The 20,295-nt window shown below is 45.9% G+C and overlaps 1 protein-coding gene across 2 annotated transcripts in view; it reads left to right on the forward strand.

The window, feature by feature from the left end:
- Positions 1-20,295, forward strand: part of APBB2 (amyloid beta precursor protein binding family B member 2) — a gene marked incomplete at both ends in the record, with an annotated part of 204,645 nt that overhangs the window by 131,828 nt on the left and 52,522 nt on the right. For both annotated transcript variants that reach the window (XM_080697864.1, XM_080697865.1), the window contains 2 exons: positions 5,788-5,934; positions 8,961-9,088. In XM_080697864.1, the coding sequence (XP_080553990.1) occupies positions 5,788-5,934; positions 8,961-9,088 (275 nt within the window). The remainder of the gene's footprint in view (positions 1-5,787; positions 5,935-8,960; positions 9,089-20,295) is intronic.

Consider the following 20,295-nt stretch of genomic DNA (forward strand, 5'->3'; position numbering starts at 1 on the left):
GTCTTCCCGTCTCAGTCTCCCAAGTATTGGGATTACAAGTGTACACTAGAGCAGTTGACTTTTATTTTTAAATTTGTATAACTTGCTCACAATGTGGTGATAATGATTCAATTTAGGATCCCACTTGGTAGATTAACAAGACTCACTGTGGAGCGGCACTGAACATGGTTTGTAGACAGAGGAGACTCAGGCCAGGAACCAGCTCCTAGTTATGCACCCACCAATAGTGGGCGAGCAGGCAGCGAGAGGGAAGATGGGTATCATAGTGCTTATTTCAACTACCCATCAACCCCTAGTGCCTGGCACATAAGTGCTGCCTGGGTGTCGGCCGTTATGTGAGGAAAGACCTGTCAGATAGCCGCGGTGAACTTTTCCACTAGGGCTCTCTTTCTGTGTAAAATAGGGAGAGGAAAGTTCAAGTAAAGGTACTGGCGGGCGCCGGCCCTTAGAGGACCTGCGTCTTGTTTTCTGCCTCGGTGCTCCCCGCGGTGTTGCAGGCGGTCAGGAGCAGCAGGAACGGCCGACACGCTCGTTGGGGCCAGTGCACAAATGCACTCTGGGTCCTTCTGGCCACCACAGTCTTTGCCATAATGAATTATTCAGCAGGCCGATTCCTCTTTTCCTTATGGATGGAGAACTGGGTCAGACTCCATCCCAGGGAATCCCCAGGCACCTGTCCCTGCAGAACCCACTGCATCCTGGAGTTGGAAAGCATTTGCGTATTTCAGAGCAAAGCAATAACAAAGGCTGCTTTTATGTAAAACATTGCATGATGACAGTAATCAACATTCCTACATGTAATGACCATAAACACCGACATACTAAAGGCTTCCCTATGAACCCACATGGTTAAGGCTCTGGGCAGAAATCAGATTGGCTGCCATCTCTCTTGCTTGCAGTAACTATGGGAAATGAAAGGACAGGAAGAGATTTTTAACTCTTAAGGAAACATCACAGAACACAGGTGGTCATGTGGAATGAATATACCCTAGAGGTGTATTATTTGGGCCCTGTAGGAAAGAAATCATATGTGGGCTAATTATTATTGAAAAGGTCCTACTTCATAGTCACATATGGCATGAATTCATGGGGTTTTGCCACTTGACACCATTCATAGAGTCAAGAAGTCTCCAGAAAGCAGTTCTTAGGATCCAGAGAGACAGGCTTGAATCCCAGTCCCATGTCCTGCTGAAATCCTTCCCGAAAGTTCTGCTCGTTCCCTGGGCATGTATTTCTTTCATGACAGATTCCACTTCTTCACTCAAAACCTTTGGCATGTTCCCTTTTCTCTGCCAAGCATTTCCCCAGGGGAAGAGGACGCCCCCTTTTCTTTACTTCCCCTTGTGCCTTTGTAACAGGCTTTTGCTGGAACCGTAAGGGGGCTGGTGTTCAAAACTGTCACTGATATCAGTATCCGGGTCTTGGACTCCCCTCACCTGCTCCCGTCAGCCCCACACCTGCCACACGGGCTCCGCACCCCAGGTTGGCAGCTCATTGCCGCTCCCTACTTCCTCATGCCCATTTCTTCTATTCACCTCTAAATTCCTGGTCATTTCTTAAACAGAGCCATGTAACCATTTTTCCCATCCATTAAACAAAGAAGAACTCTGGTGTGGGCTAGTAAACTTGCTCTGCCTCCAACACATGTGTTTAGTTGACCTCTTGATGGTGAGCACTCTGGTAGCCAGCCTCCTTGGGATGCTCTTAAGGACCTTCCTATTCTCATCACCTTTGGAAAGGCGGTGAAAGCTTGGGCCCCTCATTCCATAATATGAATAGATGTATTTTCAGGGAGATTAGAACTTCCTGAAACCTATTCATGGAACTCCCAGGTTGATGGATACTCATTTAAAACCCCTGAAGTCTGCTGATGAGATGGAACCTGCCCTTCTGCAGAAGACAGAGCACCCTCACCTCCCTGCCAGGCCTCGTGTCTCCCTGCTTCCCCATCCCACCCAAGAGGTATACATAGCAATGCTCCATCCTTTGTTAGAAAAACAAAACAGGATTGGCACAATCATCTATTTGATAGCACTTCCCAACTCTGATATATTAGCCTTTGAGAAAATAGCAGTTTACTTTTCTTGACCTTTCTCCTTAACCAAGGCTCCGTGCACTGTACAAAACAGAAGCCATCTATTTTATAATGGCAGTACCCCCAGGAAGTCCTCACTGTAGATAAGGAAACAGGCTTACCTTGATTAAGTAACTTGTCTCTGATCACAGTGCTAATAAGTGGCCGACCTGAATTTTGATGCCAAGGTCAGTGGCGTGACAACCTAGGCCCGGAACCACTGCCCACTTGCCCTCCCCCATACAGCTGTACCTTACTCACCCAGGCCCATGGGGAGGGAGCTGTAGAACCTTTGGAGTGGCAGACAAATTCATGTGCCCTTCCTGATTTTTGAAGTACAACTCAGAGCAGAGTGCTCGGACTATCTGATTCATTGGTGAGTGTCTAGGACTTGGTGTATAGCAAGTCCTAAGTGTTTGTGAATCAGTGGAGCCATCCATTGTACAAGGCTCAGCTCAATACCACATCCTTCAGGAAGCTGTCCATAACTTCCTCTCTGAATCAGAAAACTGCTTTGGGAACTCCCAATACAAGCTTGTGTCTGTGTCTTCTTAACTCATAGTGCCAGGGGCTGGTCCAGCTCTGTGTCTGTCCCTTCCCAAGCCTCTCAGTAGTGGGGGCCCATCTGACTCATCTTTGCAGGTCTCTAGGAACTAACGGGCACTCAGCAAATGTTCATTGGCTTGAATACACGCTTGAATACGTGCTCTGGGCATCCAAAGTGTTCCTTTGTGGGCATCCGCCATTGTCTTTGATTCTGTACAATAATGCTGGCTCATCTGGATGGAGACAAAGCCCATGGCGTGCTGCTCTCAGCTCCAGCTCCCTGGTCTTGCTCTCACTCCAAATTCTGTCCCACTCATGGCCCAGGGCCCCCAGCTTCCAGCCCACTGTCCTGGCTTGTGACTGTTCTAGTCAGAGGGAGGGAAAGGACTGTGACCCAGAAATTCAGCCAAGGAAAGGAGAAATGGAGACTGTGGGACAAGCAAAGGATGAAATGATGGACTCTTCCAGAGTCAGAGCGAAGAGCCCTGCAATGTGCCAATCCCTTGCCCAGCTTCATTTCCTTAAAACTTCCTGGCAGCCGGGCGTGGTGGTGCAGGTTTGTAATCCCAGCATTTGGGAGGCTGAGACAGAGGATCGCGGTTCGCAGAGAGCCTCAGCTACTGCGTAGGCCTTTTGCAACTCAGTGAGACCCTGCTTCAAAATAAAGAATTAAAAAAAGGGCTGAAAAGAAAAAAAACAAAACTTTCTGCCAGCCCTGTGAGCTTAGTAGTACTTTACATTTCAACCAAGTGAACCTAGGGTCATGGAGGCTGAGCACCCACTGATTTCAGTAGAGGAATTTGAACCCAGAACTGTGCAGCTGCAGAAACCAAGGTCTTGCGCTGAATTCTACCCCCTACTACACATTTTTTAGGAAGATCTTATTTCCAAGTATATTTCTCTCTTAATATAGGACTCACAGAGATCGAAGGTGCAAATCAGATGAATGTCATGTCCCAGATGAATGTTATGTTCCCAGATATGAAAACTTGATTCCAGGGAGATGGGGGAGCACATGGAGGGAAGGAAGCCCAGGCCAAATGCTGCGTCCCAGCCGGGTGTGGTGGCGCACTCTTGTAATCCCAGCATTCGGGAGGCTGAGACTGGAGGATCGCGGTTCATGGACAGCTCAGATACTCAGTGAGGCCCTTTGCAACTCAGTGAGACCCTGTTTCAAAATAAAGAATAAAAAATAGGGCTGGGGATGTAGCTCAGAGGTAGAACGCCCCTGGGTTCCATTACCAGTATGGCAAAAGAAAGAAGGCCGTGACTCTTCTCATTCAACCATGTCCCTGGTCCCCTTAAATGTCAGTAGTAACTAACAAAAACAGCAGTCAGCAGTAAACCAGTGCCCTTCTGGTTTAGAGCTGTTGAGGAATGAATGAACAGTCAAAATGCATATGGTTGATGGCTTTTGTCTTTAATTTTTAAAAAATAATCAGATGATTTTATTAATTATTTTCAGTTCTTCCTGTACCCTAAGATGAATGAGTGTTCTCAGAGCTGACTATAATCCTGAGTTTAGGGCAATGTGGTGGTGTTTGTAAGCCTTCCTGGCCACTGGGCGGCAGCACCACACAGTGCAGGCTGCTCTTGGCTGCCCTGTTCTTCCTGGTGGAGCTCAGTGCTCCCAGTGCCCCTTTCTTCTCTTTCCCTTTGGCCTCCTGAATTGATGGTCATGTTTTTTTTTTAGATGAGAAACAGAATTAAAACAGCTGCAGGGTTGTGCAGAGAAAGCAATTTTAAATAAGTGCCTTATAATAATTTAGTTTAGGTTTTTATTCCTTTTTGTGTGTGTGTGGTACTGGGAATGGAACCCAGGGGCATTCTACCTCTGAGCTACACCCCTATCCTTATTTTCTATTCTTTGTTTTGAAACAGAGTCTCACTGAGTTGCAGAGGGCCTCACTAAGTAACTGAGGCTATCCTCAAACCGCCATCCTCCAATCTCAGCCTCCCGAATGCAGGGATTACAAGTGTGCCCCTGGGTTCCATCCCCAGTACTACAGGAAAAACTAAATAAAAATGAAAAAGGGTTGGGGTTGTAGCTCAGTGGTAGAGCACTCCTGGGTTCACTTCCCAGTACCAAGGGAGGGGAGGGGAGGAAGGAATGGGGGGAGAGAAGAAAGAAGGGAGGACGGAGGTGCCCCAGGAGGAAGGAATGGGGGGAGAGAAGAAAGAAGGGGGGACGGAGGTGCCCCATTTCTTTGTTTTATTTTGAACTGCACTTTGGGAAGCTTGATAAGCCATTCTTTGAGAGCCAGTCTCTTGGCTCCCGCAGAAGCAGCTGGTTGCTTGTCTGTCTGTCCATCCTGTTCTGGGCAGGTGGTCTTCTCAACTGCTGAACAGCGTGGAGGGGGCTTTGGGATTCAGGGAGGAGGGACGAGTGACCCCAGCTCAAACCACAGCAGGCCAGCAACCCCAGCCTCCAAGAGCATGACAGTGCTGGAGCCACACTCCTCCCACGGACTGTGGAGCTTCCTTTATACATCTTTGGATTTTCTGACTTGTTAAAATAAGCATATAATGCCTTTTAAATTAAAGAGGCAAACGTGTGTATCAGAACTTTGTAAAGGAAGACGGGGTGTGATCTCAGAAGACCCCTAGATGGTGGAAGAGTAAGTGTAGTGTACACTTCATACCTGCCTGTTGCCATGGACACACACTTCTCCCACGGCCTCCCTTGCTGAATATGAGTAGACATCATGCTTCCTTATTAAAAACAAGTGCCGCACATGTGTTTAATTCTTTTATTTTCTTTTCCTAGGGGCTTAACGATAATAGATCTCATGGGGTTATATTTCTTACTGTTTAAAATAATCTGCCTTCTAATAGATTTCTGAGTTCAGACTTTTTTTTTTTTTTTTACCTATTTGTTTGCCTCTGACGGTACTTCTGGTAATCTGATACTTCTGTAATCTAAGAAAAAAAAATCTGAACGCACTGGACAAGTCAGGGAAGGCAATCATCCCTACATTTTTTTAAATAGCAAAAAACAGTCACAATTCAGTTTTCAGCAGTAGAGGGTTTGTAAACTAACCTAGATGATTAAGCATCATGGGTAAAGGCTGCAGGAAGCCCCTCCTGTCCTTGCTCCAGGATTTTACTTTGATGTAGTTTGTCCTGGACCCCTGAGTCATCTCCTGTCCTCTGACTCTGTCTTCCAGTGTTTTGCTGTGCGTTCTCTGGGTTGGGTAGAGATGGCAGAGGAGGACCTGGCCCCCGGAAAAAGCAGCGTTGCTGTCAACAACTGCATCCGGCAGCTTTCATACTGCAAGAATGACATCCGAGATACAGTCGGCATTTGGGGAGAGGTAAGCACCACGCAGAAATACTTATTAGCTGACTTCTCCAGGTTCTACTGTGTTTCATGAAACCCAGGGCTCAGTGAGATGTGGTGCTGAAGGACTCTGATGTGGTTGTCAGGTGCATTTCCCCATAAAGACACCATTGGCATGGTATATCCTTGTGACTTAATACCACGTCCAAGTCCCTGGGAGATGCATGTCTCAGTGACTAAATGACAGAGTCCTTCTGGTATCCTCAAGTCTGCAAAGATCTGTGGCTCCAATTTAGGGGCCCAGAAGCCTTCTAGATTTTGCATGCAAAATTGGTGTGCCAGTCAATTAAGAACAGTTTTTTCTGGGGAAAGACCCATGGCTCTCTCAAAGTATTTTCTCAAAGGGGTATGTGACTCGCACACATACAACCCAAAAAATGTTGATGTCCCTGCTCTGAAAGTTGTGTGTGTGATACTGGGGATGGAACCCAGGGGCAGTCTACCTCCCAGCTATACCCCAGTCCTATTCTTTATTCTTTATTTTGAAACAGGGTCTCGTTGAGTTGTAGAAGACCTCACTAAGTAGCTGAGGCTGGCTGAGAACCACGATCCTCCCATCTCAGCCTCCCGAATGCTGGGATTATAAGTGTGTACCACCATGCCCAGCTTCGACTGACTATCCTTTGATAACACAATCTTTTGTATTTATGGTCTGAAAAATCAGAATCATACTTTAGTTGTAGGGATGGATACCTGTTTATTCTTTCTCCCTTTCAACAAAGTGACTCCATTTTGAAATGTTAGCTGAGATCATTTCAGAAAGGAAAGTTAGTAAATAAAAAATACAAAGTTTGAAAAAAGATAACCAACAATCACATCAAACAGGAAAAACCATATTACTGCAGTGCTCTAAGACCTTCAGAACAAGCTTATGGGAGTATCCTGAATATGAATACTGCTTTCTGCATCATTATGTCCTACTGAATCCACATCCAGTGAACAGAACATTGGTGGCAAAAGTTTGCTTTCCACTTGTGCTCCTTGGAACTCCACTCACATTTCTTCTGGGAGGTGGGTTCCTTTGGTGGAGTTGTCTACCTTCAGATGAGGCTGAACTACGTTGCCAGCCAAACTCAGATCCCTGGCAACGGGGAAGAAGAGGAAGAATTTTCTCTCATCTAATAAAAATACTGTAGGTTTTTTTGTTTGGTTTTTTGGTTTTTTGTTTTTTTTTGCTGTTTAACATCCTCTTGCTGTGTTACCTCCCCACCAACCATCCAGATACCCACACCTAAATTTCTATCCTGTAGAAGGAAGGTGGCCATGATTTATATTGACATGAGTAACTGACATTTGGAGTTCCCATGGGTCTGACACAGCGTGTAAACTGTTCATCAGGCTTGGTGGAATCTCTTCAGCCACATCAGCCTGTTTTCTGATTTCATCTGTAAATGGTTCCGCTGCTCGTTGGGAGCGATTTTTTATTATCCTGAATGCCAGCTGTTGACCCGAGCTCAACACCGCTGACTGACACTGATACACCCCCATCCCTGCCACCCTGAGCATCAGCCTCAGTGCATTCTGGGAACCATTGGTAGGAATCTAAAACACTCTTCTCAAAAACCATACCAAAGAGCAATTGGCCTGTCTCACTTTGAGATATGAAGACCCATCGAGAAGCCCCACTGTTCTGCCCGGTGAGGGCTCCCCACCTTCAAGACCACAGCATCTGGGTGACCTTGGGTAGAAACAGTCTCTCAGCTGTACATCAGACAGCTAATGGTTCCTTAAAATTATGCCTGAGGACCACAAGGGGGAAAAATAAAGCTGAATTGTCTAATGTCCCTGCCCTCAAGGAGCCAATGTGTGTAGGGAGACAGGACACCAAAACCTATAGACCTGAAGCAGTCAGCATGAGGGCTGAGAAACCCCAGCCTCCCCTCTCTGGGTGTTACAGCAGCACCCCTCACAATTCTGTGTCAGATCTCCAGTAGGTGACTGAGCCTTTAAGCCTTAGTTTCCTTGGCTGCTGGTTGGAGTTAATAAGCCAACCTTTCATAGGCAGTCAAGAGAGCCAGTGCAACTCAGGCACACAGCTTAGTATCTTAGACGCAATAAACAGGCATACCGACATAGCTGTTAGTGTGTGTTCTCAGCCTGCTGCATCACACAGACATGATGTGGCTTGAAAATAGAGGAGAGATGGGCCGTGGAGGGGATGCGAGGAAGCTCCAGCCACAGGAATGGGGAGAGAAGAGTTATCAGAGTCTAATGGGCTTAGAGTTTGTATAGAAGCAGATTCCAAACCGGGTGTGGTGATGCACACGCCACTGGGATTACAGATGCCAGTACCTGGGAAGCCGAGATGGTAGGATCACAGGTTTAAGGCTAGCCTCAGCAACTAAGTGAAACCTTTAGCAACTTAGATAGTGTTTCAAAATAAAAAAGTAAAACAGGACTGAAGGTTTAACTCAGAAGTAGAATGTCTATGGATTCAGGCTCCAGTACCAAAGAAAAGGCGGGGGCATATTCCCCCAGGACACCATTCGCCTTTTTTTTTTTTTTAAGCAATGAAAAATATAAGCCAGCTAGCAAACAGGCTGGGGATACGTTTCAGAGGACTTGGAGAAGGAGAGAGGAATTGGGGGTGTAAGGAGGGTGGGAAAGATTATGAATCACGGCCAGGCGTGGTGGTGCACACTTGTAATCCCCGCGCTTGGGAGGCAGAGACAGGAGGATCACGCAGGTTCGAAGCCAGCCACGCTGGCTTAAGAGACCCTGTTTCCAAATAAAAAATAGGTCTGCGAGTGTAGCCTAGAGGTAGAAGGGCTTCCAGGAACCCAAGTACCACACACACACACACACACACACACACACACACACACACACACACAAGATTATGAATTACTTAGTGTGAAAAGGTTGTTTCCTTTTTTGGAAAACAAATTGTAGACTCAGGAATGTGGCTTCTTCTGATGGCTTGAACGATGGCACTAACTCTCCATAAATGTGACGAGGGTGTGGAGCCCGCGTGAGGATGACAGGATGTTTTCTCCCCAGGGCAAAGACATGTACCTGATCCTGGAGAACGACATGCTCAGCCTGGTGGACCCCATGGACCGCACCGTGCTGCACTGTCAGCCCATCGTCAGCATCCGCGTGTGGGGTGTGGGCCGTGACAACGGCCGGTGAGTCCCGGGCTGCTGCCATCTCTATCCCTTACCCAGTGTTAGCCTAACCCAAGGTGGGGTCTCAGGACACCACTGAATGTGATAAGTGACAGCAGGCTCTGTTTAGAAATGTGAAGAGTTGGAGCGCATCTGTTTCCCTGCCCCATAAACCCTCCAAGCGTCTCCCTTTCCTGGCTTCTGTACTTCCAACCTTTGACCTGCTCCGGCTCCTGCCTTTGAGTTCTGTGTATTTTTTTCCCAACCCACCTCCTCCTGAGTCCCGGCAATCTGAACCCTTTACTTTCCTCTTCTCTGTAGCCTCTTTCCAGTCAACTCCATTTCCCTCGGTTGAGCCCAGCTATTTAGGACACTCTCTCCCTGGTGTTTCCTCCATGGAGCCTTTGCTCCAAAGAATAAGGTTGTATCATCTTTGATCATAAGCCTTAGATCATTAAATCATGGTTATCGGGAACTTCTAGGCCGTGGGGTTGCTTAAACTTTTCTAACACTTGAGATGCCTGGTCACATCAGCATTGCACTCTATGTGTATTTTTCCGAGGTTCTATTGAGAACGTGTTATTTACAAGTCGTGCTTCTTAGATGTACTGTGAATTTTCTGTTCTCCGAGATGACTAGAAACAAGGACATTCTGATTTCCAAGCGTGTTTTTTAGCTCATAATTTAAGCAGCAGTGGGAGATCATTGTTAAGTAATTGGGCTACATGAAATGCACTTATAGTCAGTCGGTGGTGATTCCCAGGGTACTGGAAGATCTCCTAGTGTTCAAGGACAAGCTATGGGATGGTTAGGTGTTGCTTTGTTGAAACTGGACAAGAGTACTGAGAAAGCAGGTGGCGATCCCAGATGGTAAACAATGGGCTCTCTGGGTGGTTCCATTCCTAGGCACTCTGAATTATGTCGGGTCATTTGGTCCTCTGAGGGGGGTGTGGTCTTGTCTTCTCACAGCCTTTGTCTAGGAATGCTGGGCATTAGCATGTCTGATTGTCCTTTGATCCAGTTCCAGGTCCTAAACCAGAAAGGAAAGATTATGGCTAAGTATGCATCAGTCAAAGAACAAGCATTTGTGCTGGAACCAGATGCGAGAAATGGTCTACAAAAGAAAACTGAAGTCATTCTCTGACTGCTGATTGAATTAAGTTCCTGGGAACATCTTGCATCTTTAGCTGTTTGTAACAGAGTAATGAGTGCTGACAGCTGGGGCAGGAGCGTGGGATGAATAAGTAGACAGGCAGCGCACACACACCTGTCCCTTACTTGTTTGGCGGAGCTGGAGCCTGGACGTGATGCCTTGACACCAGCTGATTAATTTTACAAGGAAACTAGCTGATCACATTTGATCATCATTAAAAACCTTTAGCCTTGGTAGAGGGCTCTGGGTGTAGAGTGCTTGATCTTTTTCTGGCTTCTGCCTCCATGTTTGTTTCTAAGGTAGGGGCCACGGTAGATATGCTCCACTAGACGCGGTGGTGTGTTTTTTGTTTGCTTTTGTTGTGAGGAGCTGGGGCTCAAACCAGGGCTTTCAGCTCATTAGGCTAGCACTCTACCACCAGGCTACACCCTCAGCCTAGTTGTAGATTGTTAAGTTTAGGTTGTTACTGGATTTCATTGATGAGGGTTTCAGCATGCCCCGACTCTTCAAATGAGTCCAAATGTGACACGCCTGCGGCGGGGTGGGAGGGAAATGATTTCAATGCCAGTTGACACAATCATTCAAGCTCCCTGAGTCTCAGTTTCTCTCATCTGAGAAACAAGGATCATGATAGGGACCACAACACGTGTGTGTATGTACAAGTGTGTGTATGTAATAATTGGCACAGCGCTGGAGACACGGCAAATGCTTAATGAATGTTTGCGCTTGACTTTTTAAAGCAACATACACTTAGCAAATGCAGCTAATTACATGGCTTCCTTTCCAAGACACTGAGGGAGGAGGAGGAGGAGTCAGACCTGAGGGCCGCTTCAAGGACAATTTGTCATGTGAGATAGAGGCTGAGAGGCTACTGCAGACACTAATGAGTTCCGTTGTCCTACACAATGCAGGAAGAGCCCCTCGTGGCCCACCCCCCAGTGGCATCTGTGTACATTGCCTTGGTTACGCTTTAAAATGTGAGCCAGATTACTCATGTTTTTTAAGCTGCTTAGTCTTTATCTTTGTCCTTTTTTTTTTTTTTTTTTTATTCTGACGATTGAACCCAGGGGCGTTCTGCCTCCTAGCCTTTTCATTTCATTTTGTATTTCGAAACTGGGTCTCACTAAGTTGCCAAGGGTCTCGCTAAATTACTGAGGCTAGATTTGAACCTGTGATCCTACTCTCTCAGGCTCCCAAGTACTAGGATTACGAGCAAGTGACACCACACCCGGCTCCTTCCTGTTCTTACTCAACGTTAGCAGATAAATGTAGAAATGCACTTGGAGTGTCCTGGAGGCTGTCAGGACCTCCGCACACATGTGCAGTTGTGGGGACCCTTGAGCTTGATTGCTTATGGAACAGTAAATAAAACAGCATGTTTGCCAGTGAACAGTTCTGTTTCTCCTGATTGATCCCTGAATTTTCATTCCCTAGAAAAAGGAGCCTTTGTATTCCTGCTTCTTATTTTTTTTAATTTTCCTTTGCTTTTGATTCTTTCTTTTTTTTTTAACAGCAATTTACAAGAGCAAATTCAATTTGTAATGCTGCAGAGGAAAGGGGCTTTCACTTTGCATGAATAAAACATAAAAGTGTTTCATTTTGCGGAGAAAACAAGTCCTATTTCTCATTCTCTTTTGTAACTTTCCTTGCTGAGAAAATGGAATCTCTTAGGGGACTTCTTGATGTGGTTAAAATGAATAAGAAAAGTATGTACACCAGACTCAAAGGGCTCCAAACCCCCTTCACTGAGCCATGTAATTTCAGAATTTCTGAATGTATCTTGCGTTAGTATTTTCTTAAGGCTTTCACATGGTTTCGCTTTGCTTTGAAAACATTCCTCAGGCAGTAAGTGTACCTTGGGTGAAGAAGTGATGTGGCGAGGGGACACCTTCTTTCCCCACCTCTATATTGATTTGGAGAAACCTGTTATCTTGAACTCTTGAACAGCGCGAGGAGTGGCATTCACGTCAGACGTCAGTTCTCCAAGGGATGCAGTTCTGGCTGGAGCTTCGTCCTCTCCTTAAGGGCCTCGCCGTCTTTATTCTTGGAGCCCCTGTGCTTCTTGCTTACCTCCTCTCCCTTGGCCACACCATAGCTTGGTTTCTCTTGATCACAGTGAGACAAATAGCTTCTAGAAAAGGCTTTCTACAAATGAAGAAAGGGCTGTTCTACCTGTTTTCAGAGATAGCCCCAGGGTCGCCCAGACAGACCCACTCTGCTCCCACCACCGTGTGAAGGAAGGTGTCCTCGTGCGCGAGAAGGACTCTGGGCTTTACAGCTGACATTTGGTTCTTGGCCACATCTTGACCAGAGAGAGTGTTCTGCTCATCTGTACGGCAGGCCACTGTCCCAAGGGAGGAGGAAGGGAGGGCAGGGGACATCACCTCCCTGATTCAGCAGACCATGCTGACTTCCAGTCTTTGCATTTTTCTTACTCCGGACCTAGAGAGCAGCTCTCTCCGTCTTTTATAAAAGGATCAAAAGCAAGCGAGTACAATCTCTGAACCTGCAGCACTTTTAACAAAGATGGGACTTTTCCGTTGTGGCAGGTATATGGTCCCTTCTTCTAGAAAGAGCACCATCATCCGTGTATCCATGGGCAGGAGAGTCTGCTAAGCCCCTCTGTTTCCAGTGAAGAAGGAAAATGGAGAGATGAGATTGTGAGAGTTTCAGCCCTTGCTAATGGGGTTTTCCCTGGAGGCCTCTCTATCAGTGTACCACGGATGATTAATCAGGGAAGATATTCACAGATTCTCCTTAAGAGAAACAAAAAAGGTTCTAGGGTCACTTTGGAGACTGTTAAATAAAGTGTAACAGGCCCCTTTACTCTGGGCCTTCTTTCTTTCCTGTGCACCATGTGTGGGAATCCCTCAAGCAAGCATTATCCTGCCTTGACTGGTACCCTTTTTTTTTGTTGTCAGTCAGCTTTGTGTTACTGTAACAAAATACCTGAAACAGTTGACTTAAAAAGAAGGAAAGTTGATTTTGGCTCACAGTTTTAGAGGTCAGTCTGTGGTCAGTTGGCCGCATTGCTTTTGGGCCTGTGGTGAGGTAGCACATCATGGGAGGGGAGTGCATGTGGCAGAGGAAGTCCCTCATCTCTTGACGCCTGGGAAGCAAAAGACAGAATAGTGGTCAGGGTTCCAGCACGCCCCCTGTGACTAGAGGGCTCTTTTTTTTTTTTTTTTTTTTTTGGCACTGGGAATGGAACCCAGGGGCATTCTACCTCTGAGCTACATTCCCAGCCCTATTTTTATTCTTTATTTTGAAACAGTTGCTTATTTAAGTTGCGGAGTAGCTGAGATTGGCTACGAACCTGTGATCCGCCTATCTCAGCCTCCCAAGTACTGGGATTGCAAGCGTGCGCCACCATGCTAGGCCACCTCTCGTAGGCTATGACTTAGAGACCAGGCCTGTAACTCATAGGCCTTTGGATAAATAGAGACACCCACCGAAATCATAGCACTTTCCTTTACGGAAACACAATTGTGTGAAGCACACTTGGGCAAACGCTGCTCTGCTTAGTAGACGCATTAATTTTAATTAGTTTAAGCACTAAATTGCTGTTTTGTTTATTAAGAAAGATTTGAATTACCTGTAATAAATAACTGTTGTAAGTGGAGACCCGTTGAGTCTACTGTAATGAAGCTACAATTTCTTCATAATTAACAGCTGCCATCGACAGCCATTGTGTACATGTACTTTCTAATGAGCCCTTTCTTATTCTGGTTGAATTTTCACCTTATGATGTTGTTTATTTATTTATTTGTGTGTGCCTGGTACTGGGGATTGAACCCAAGGGCATTCTACCTCCGAGCTACACCCTCAGTCCTATTTTATTCTTTATTTTGAAGCAAGGTCTCACTGAATTGCAGAGGGCCTCACAAGTTGCTGAGGCTGGCCGAGAACCTGCAATCCTCCTGACTTACGACGTTCTTTATGTGTTTAGCTTGTATGGCAAAACTTCTCTTCCTAGAAGGTATTTTTTTAATATCTCTTTCCTGGTTTTGATAACACATTTTTAATAAGATCTTTCTGTGAAACAGATTATTCATAAATTTCCTAATAATTGATCTGACTCGATTGTTTTATCTGGTTGTTATCTAAATAGTCACCACTGTATTGAATTTTTAATATTCTCTTTTCATAGGATAGTCATAACAGGTTTTATTAAAGAGTCTGGTTCATACGGCTTTAAAACTTGCTTTAAAGGGATTTTGCTACACATAGTTCATACTTTTATTTTCTTGCCAGTGTTCTTTTGCTGTTTTGATTTATCTTAAAAATGCTGCTTACTTTTTTTTTTTTTTAGGGGAGGAGTACTGAGTAATACTGGGGCTATTTACTTACAATATGCAAATGCACAGATGATAGGGTTTTAGATTTAAAAGGCTGGTTGGTTGGTCAGTGTCATTCGAACCCTTTGAGACTAGAAAACTAGGACAGAAGTGTATGACTTCCCTGTATGACCCCTTCAAGCTGCGGCAGAGCAAAGAAGAGACACCACAGATTGTTACCTGTCCCAACCAGAAGCTAATCTATTAATCCCGAAAGGAGATTAGGGATGGTCTGGATAACCTGGCTCAGTGGGGTGGGAGTGGTGGGGACACGGGCAGCAGCTGGGAGACCGAGAGGGCTGTGGCCTGGCTCCTGTCCTGAGGCCTGAATATGCAGCCCAGGAGCTGAGAATGGTTTTTACATTATTATTTTTTATACTTCTCTTGGTGAAGTGTAATCATACATCATAATGCAATTCAAAGTGATACAAACATGCACGCACACATTACTCAGTGCATTTCTAGGGTTATTTTTTTAAGAGTAAAAAGCTGTATGGAACCCATATAAGGGAGATCCAGTATGTCCCAGAGCATTAGAGTGACGTTGCGTGCAGAATAGAATCAAGTGACCTTTGTTTCTGCTGTATCTAGGAAGTCGTTGGAGAGTAAAATCCCTTTAGACTCTCTTTCCTGTCCTCGCTGTGCCTTCATTTTGCAGCAGCTCTCAGGGGCACCTGTGAGTATTGCTCAGCGCCACGACTGTTCTTAGACCCAAATCTTTGTGTACTAAGCGGAGTCCAGGCCAGGCAGCCGCCCTCTGCACTGAGGTCCACTGGATTGCACCCTAGAGCTCAGTTCTCCTGTCGCCGTCGGCAGCGAGCAGAACCATCTGGCAGGGCAGTGGCCTCGAGGGCTCAGGCTCCTTCTAGGCGGATGCTCTGCCAATCCCTCGGATGTCATCCTGGTCTGACCTCGTAGTCTCCAAGCTGAAGACAATCTGGAATTTGTATCCCCCATTTAGGTTCACATTCTTTTCACATCCTCTGGGAAACAGTCCTGAGTTGGGCTAACAATCTCCAGGTTAGAACTCCTACCAAAAAGAAGAGGTGAAACATTTGGCGTTGTGACACAGTCTGAAATGAATCAGCTCGGCCCTCTCAGACCCACCGCCATTGTGTCCTGTGTCAGTTTTATTGAGCTGCCGTCTCAGCTCCGCACCCGCACTTCCCTGCTTCCTCTATCATGTGCCAGGGCTGGGACTCTACAAAACAAGTTTCCACCTCTCTAGTTAGCTACCTGACGGGCTCTGGTCACCCTGCAGCACCAAATGGAAGCTGCCAGGATGGACTGGGAGGGGGGACTTGTGCCTTCCCTTGCTTCTGGTTTCTATGAGCATCATTCTAGAAATGAATCTTTATTCTGATGCATCTGTTCTGAATCCACTTTACATTTTCTCCAACACACAGAAATGCACACACCTTCATCGAGCCCTTTCTTCAGAGACACCAACACAACTCTCTGGTTACCTCCCTCCTTTGAGCCCAGGGACACAGCAGCAGCCCAGCAGCTCCTCCTCCTTGGGGATCACATGTTGTTCCATGGATCCCCCCCACCCCAAGCTTCCATGTTTGATCATTCAAACCTCTTTCCTTTGTTCCCTCACATGTGGAGGTCGTAGCTCCTTCTTGCAGTTCTTTGCATTCCCGTTTTTGCCTTTTGAGTTGCTGGTAACAGTTCTTTCTAGGATATTCTCTCTGTTCAGATAACAGGTGTGGTTTGTTGACCCATAAGATTGAATGAGCAGACACTAAAGCGGAAGGTGGCCACTTGCGCCGTGCAGAGGACATGTCTACCCGGTGGAGTTAGTGTCAGCTTCCCATCACAGTGACAAAACAATTGAGATAATCAACCTTAAAAGAGGAAAGGCTTTTTGAGCTCACAGTTTCAGAGGTTTCAGCCCATGGTTCCTTGTCACTGTTGCTTTGGGCCAAAGGTGGCACAGATATCTTGGTGGGAGCAATGGCAGAGAAGGTCTGTTCACCTTATTGCGGCTGGGAAGTCCCAATGTCCGCTTCAATGGCAAGCCCCAGTGACCCAGCTTCCTCCCACTAGGTCCCACCCCTTATAGGTTTCACTACCCTCCAATAGCACCACAAGCTGGTGACTGAGCCTTTAGCATAACAGGGGTTTTGGGGGCCATTTCAGATCCACATGGTAGCAGAGGACATTGGGAAAGGCTTTCCTGAGCAAGTTAGGTGGGCTCTTCTTTTGTTTGGCTGTACACACTGCCAGGACATGGCCTTACTCATGCGAAGGAGGCATCCTTTCTAAATTGGTAGAACTTGTCAGTGATAAAGGGCATTTCTTCTGAGATGACAGCAATTTAGAAATAATGGGCCTCTTGGTTTTTGAGCTCTTCTGAAAGTTATCTCTCTTTTCACTTGGCCATCATTGCTTTTCCAAGGTGTAATTTGGTGGCGTCACCAGGTGGAAGACAAGAGTTTCCTAATGACACCCAGTACCAGATTCTCTGAGCCAGACCTTAATGAAAGATTGATCAAAGTCCAAGGTCTCCTGTTGAAAGTTTAATCTAGGGAGCCTGCTGTCTTGCCTCAGGGAGAAACGTCTTCCGGGAGACAGCAATAATTCTTTCCCTATCCTGTAGTATTATCTTGACCTCTAGAGCTAATTTCTTTTTAATACAGCCCTATGATAAGCAGAGCCATCAGGATTTACCTGACCATTCTGCTGACTTACCCTGTGGTTGTATTTTACCTCTTTAAAAGGGGCTTCCATGCAGCCTATTAATCATGCTGGGATGTTTGCTATGCTTTCGGTGTAGAATAACCTTTAAGAAAAGACGTTGTAAGTGATCATTCAGGAAAGTTCCCCTCAAAGGCATGCAGAGGGAGGGCATTTTTAAACACATCAGTCATGGTGGCACTGTAACTGTTGGTGAATACGTAAAGACAATAGTATCTTCTGACAAATCCATTTTGGAAACTGGCTCAGCCCAGCATCCAGGATTTCTGGTCCGTATGTTTTAGCACCAGCCACTGCAGCGAGGGGGCTTGAGGCTGCTGTGTCTAGAGGAGGCAGACAGTTTTAATGATCCCTGAAGAAATTCTACCTCTCACTACCTGAATCCTGAGCTAAATGAAGAATGGATGAGGCAGGAGAGAAACTGGGCATGGCTGCCTATGGTGATCCTCTGTGCCCTTCCTCAAAGGACCATCATCTTCTTGGACTGCCTGATGCATCATAAGAAAAGGAGAAAGAGAGGCCTTAGTGGAAAAATAACCAAACCACCCATGTGAATGTGGATGAGTGTCTTGGAACAATAAAGAAGGAACCATTATAGCCAGAGCCTCACTCGGGTATTGGCCAGTCAAAATGCTCAGTCAGGGACCAGGTGCTTGAAGAATTGCTAAAAGCAATTCTCATGCTATTGCAAATGAATGTGCAGTTCCTGCTGCTCATACACAAGCTGTTACCTTGAACCTTTTTAAGTCAAATGGGAAATGAGCGTTTTAGCTTCCCGATGGAGTCCAGTGATTGAGAACTTAACGTGGCACAGTCTTCCCAAGGGAAGAAGAGTTCAAGACCATCGGGTGGAACTCAAGGAGCCTTATGCAGATACACCAAGCCCTGGGGCGCTGGAGTAGGTCAAGGAGAAGGAATCCTGGAGTGGAAATCCCACCATTTGTGTTTTAATCATGGTTCTTCCCTTGCACTGAGATTAGGGGTCACTTACTCGGTGTCCCCGTCTCCATCTGCGGTGGGGGATCATCAGTGGGGTGGTGGAAATACGGAGGGGCTTTTAGAGAAGTGTCATGAATTGTTCTCAGTGGTACTCTCCTTATTAACATATTTTCTGGAAACGTGATCCTGGGTCAATCATAACATAAAAACCAGGAGAAATATAGCGTGGAAGGTTGGCACCATTCTGTCCTTTATGTTATCTAAAGAGTATCGCTTGCTGGCTCACTGTGAATGGTGACTGGTGGGTTGGAGACTCCTCTGGAGCCCCCGGGGCTATTTTGTGGTACATCTTCGAAAGCTAACATTGTCCACAGGCCCCCAAAATAGCCTGGCATTTTTCTAACCCCCTTATTAAGCCAGACTGGGTGTTTTGAGTATCAGAGCTGTGAATTAAAGCCTTGGAATGGATTGTGACTTTTAATAGAAAAAAATGAAAGTTTATAGAAATTATCCTGTAATGAGTTCCCAGCCAGCCGCATGGGTCGCAAGGCTTCCTGCTGCTGTCTGCATGCACAGCTCGGTGTGAGGCGCTGCCACTTCTTGCTGGGTACCCGTTCCTATTTGCTTACTGGCCTCCCTCCTGGACAAGAGGACAGCAGAGCATGCTGTCTGTACTGCCTCTGAGAGGCTCACAACCTTTGGGTACAGTTGCTGTACCCAAAGAGTTTCAGTTCTCTTTGTCATAATGCCAATGGTCCTCTTCTAAGCTGTCCTCCAGAGCACCCTGGGGAGTGCTCTTTGGAAAAGGAAAGAAGAAACAGGGCTGAACCTCACCCACAACCCTGCCCTGCCCTGCTTGTTTCTTTTTGAAAGCTTCCTTTCCTAATCCTTTGTTTCCTTAGATTGAACCAGCCATTCCCTCAGCTAGACACAAGAGCAACCCTGTCCCCTGATGGAAGCTTTATTTATTTATGGTACTAGGGTTGAACCCCGGAGCATTCTACCTCTGAGCTTCATCCTCAGCCCTATTTTATTTTGTAACAGAGTCTTACTAAGTTGCTGAGAGCCTTGCTAAGTTGCTGAGATTGGCCTTGAACCTGTGATCCTCCTGTCTCAGCCTCCCGAATACTAGGATTATAGTTGTAGATCCCCACACCCGGCTAAGAAACTTTATTTAACTGGTTGCTTATATGTGTGTCTCTTCTCACATGTAAACACAGTTTACAAGGATGCTTTGTAGATTTTTTTGAGTTGTATAAACTCCTACTTCCTTTGTAGATACTTGTTTTTGTGACATTGTCTTTCAAACTTTTTGTCATAATTCTGAAGAAATAGAGCTTATGTCATGGCCTACTAACCATTCTCATTCTCTCTCTCTTTCTTAATCATGTACTGCTAACAATAATTTCACACAATAGTACTTCCCTTCACTGTGTGCTCTGATTTGATTTTTGTTGTTGTTGTCTTGGTTATTCCATTCATTTAACTTTTTAAATGCTGTTTGTAACCATTAAGTGGTCATGGTTTGAAAAACACTGATCTTGGACAACTCTCCCCCAACATTTATGAGCTAAGTAGTCTAGATCTTAATTCTGATGTTTAAAGCAAAAAAGAACCCATGCTCCAATAATTTTGGGAACCACTGAGCTGTCCTGCAGATATATTACACCCTTTTTTTTTTTTTTTTTTTTTTTTTTTTTTGGTGGTACTGGGGTTCCTGGAAGCCCTTCTACCTCCAGGCTACACTCCCAGACCTATTTTTACATTTTTATTTGGAAACAGGGTCTCCTAAGCCAGCGCGCGCGGCTGGCTTCAAACCTGCGTGATCCTCCTGTCTCTGCCTCCCAAGCGTGGGGATTACAAGCGTGCACCACCACGCCCGGCATATTACACCCTTTCTTCTTGCTTTATACCAATGAACCTCAAAGGATCAGCATCTCTGGAGTCCACTGGGTCAAAAAGCACCAAAGAACACTGTTTTAGGGATTCTGGATGATAATTTTATGCCACGTTATATGGTAATGAAGCTGCTTATTTAGACTTTGATTTGCTTAGCACCTCGCCCCTGTGCCTTCACTAAAATGTGTTGTATTCTT

Source organism: Muscardinus avellanarius (assembly GCF_963383645.1).
Source record: "Muscardinus avellanarius genome assembly, chromosome: 6".
Classification (NCBI taxonomy): domain Eukaryota; kingdom Metazoa; phylum Chordata; class Mammalia; order Rodentia; family Gliridae; genus Muscardinus; species Muscardinus avellanarius.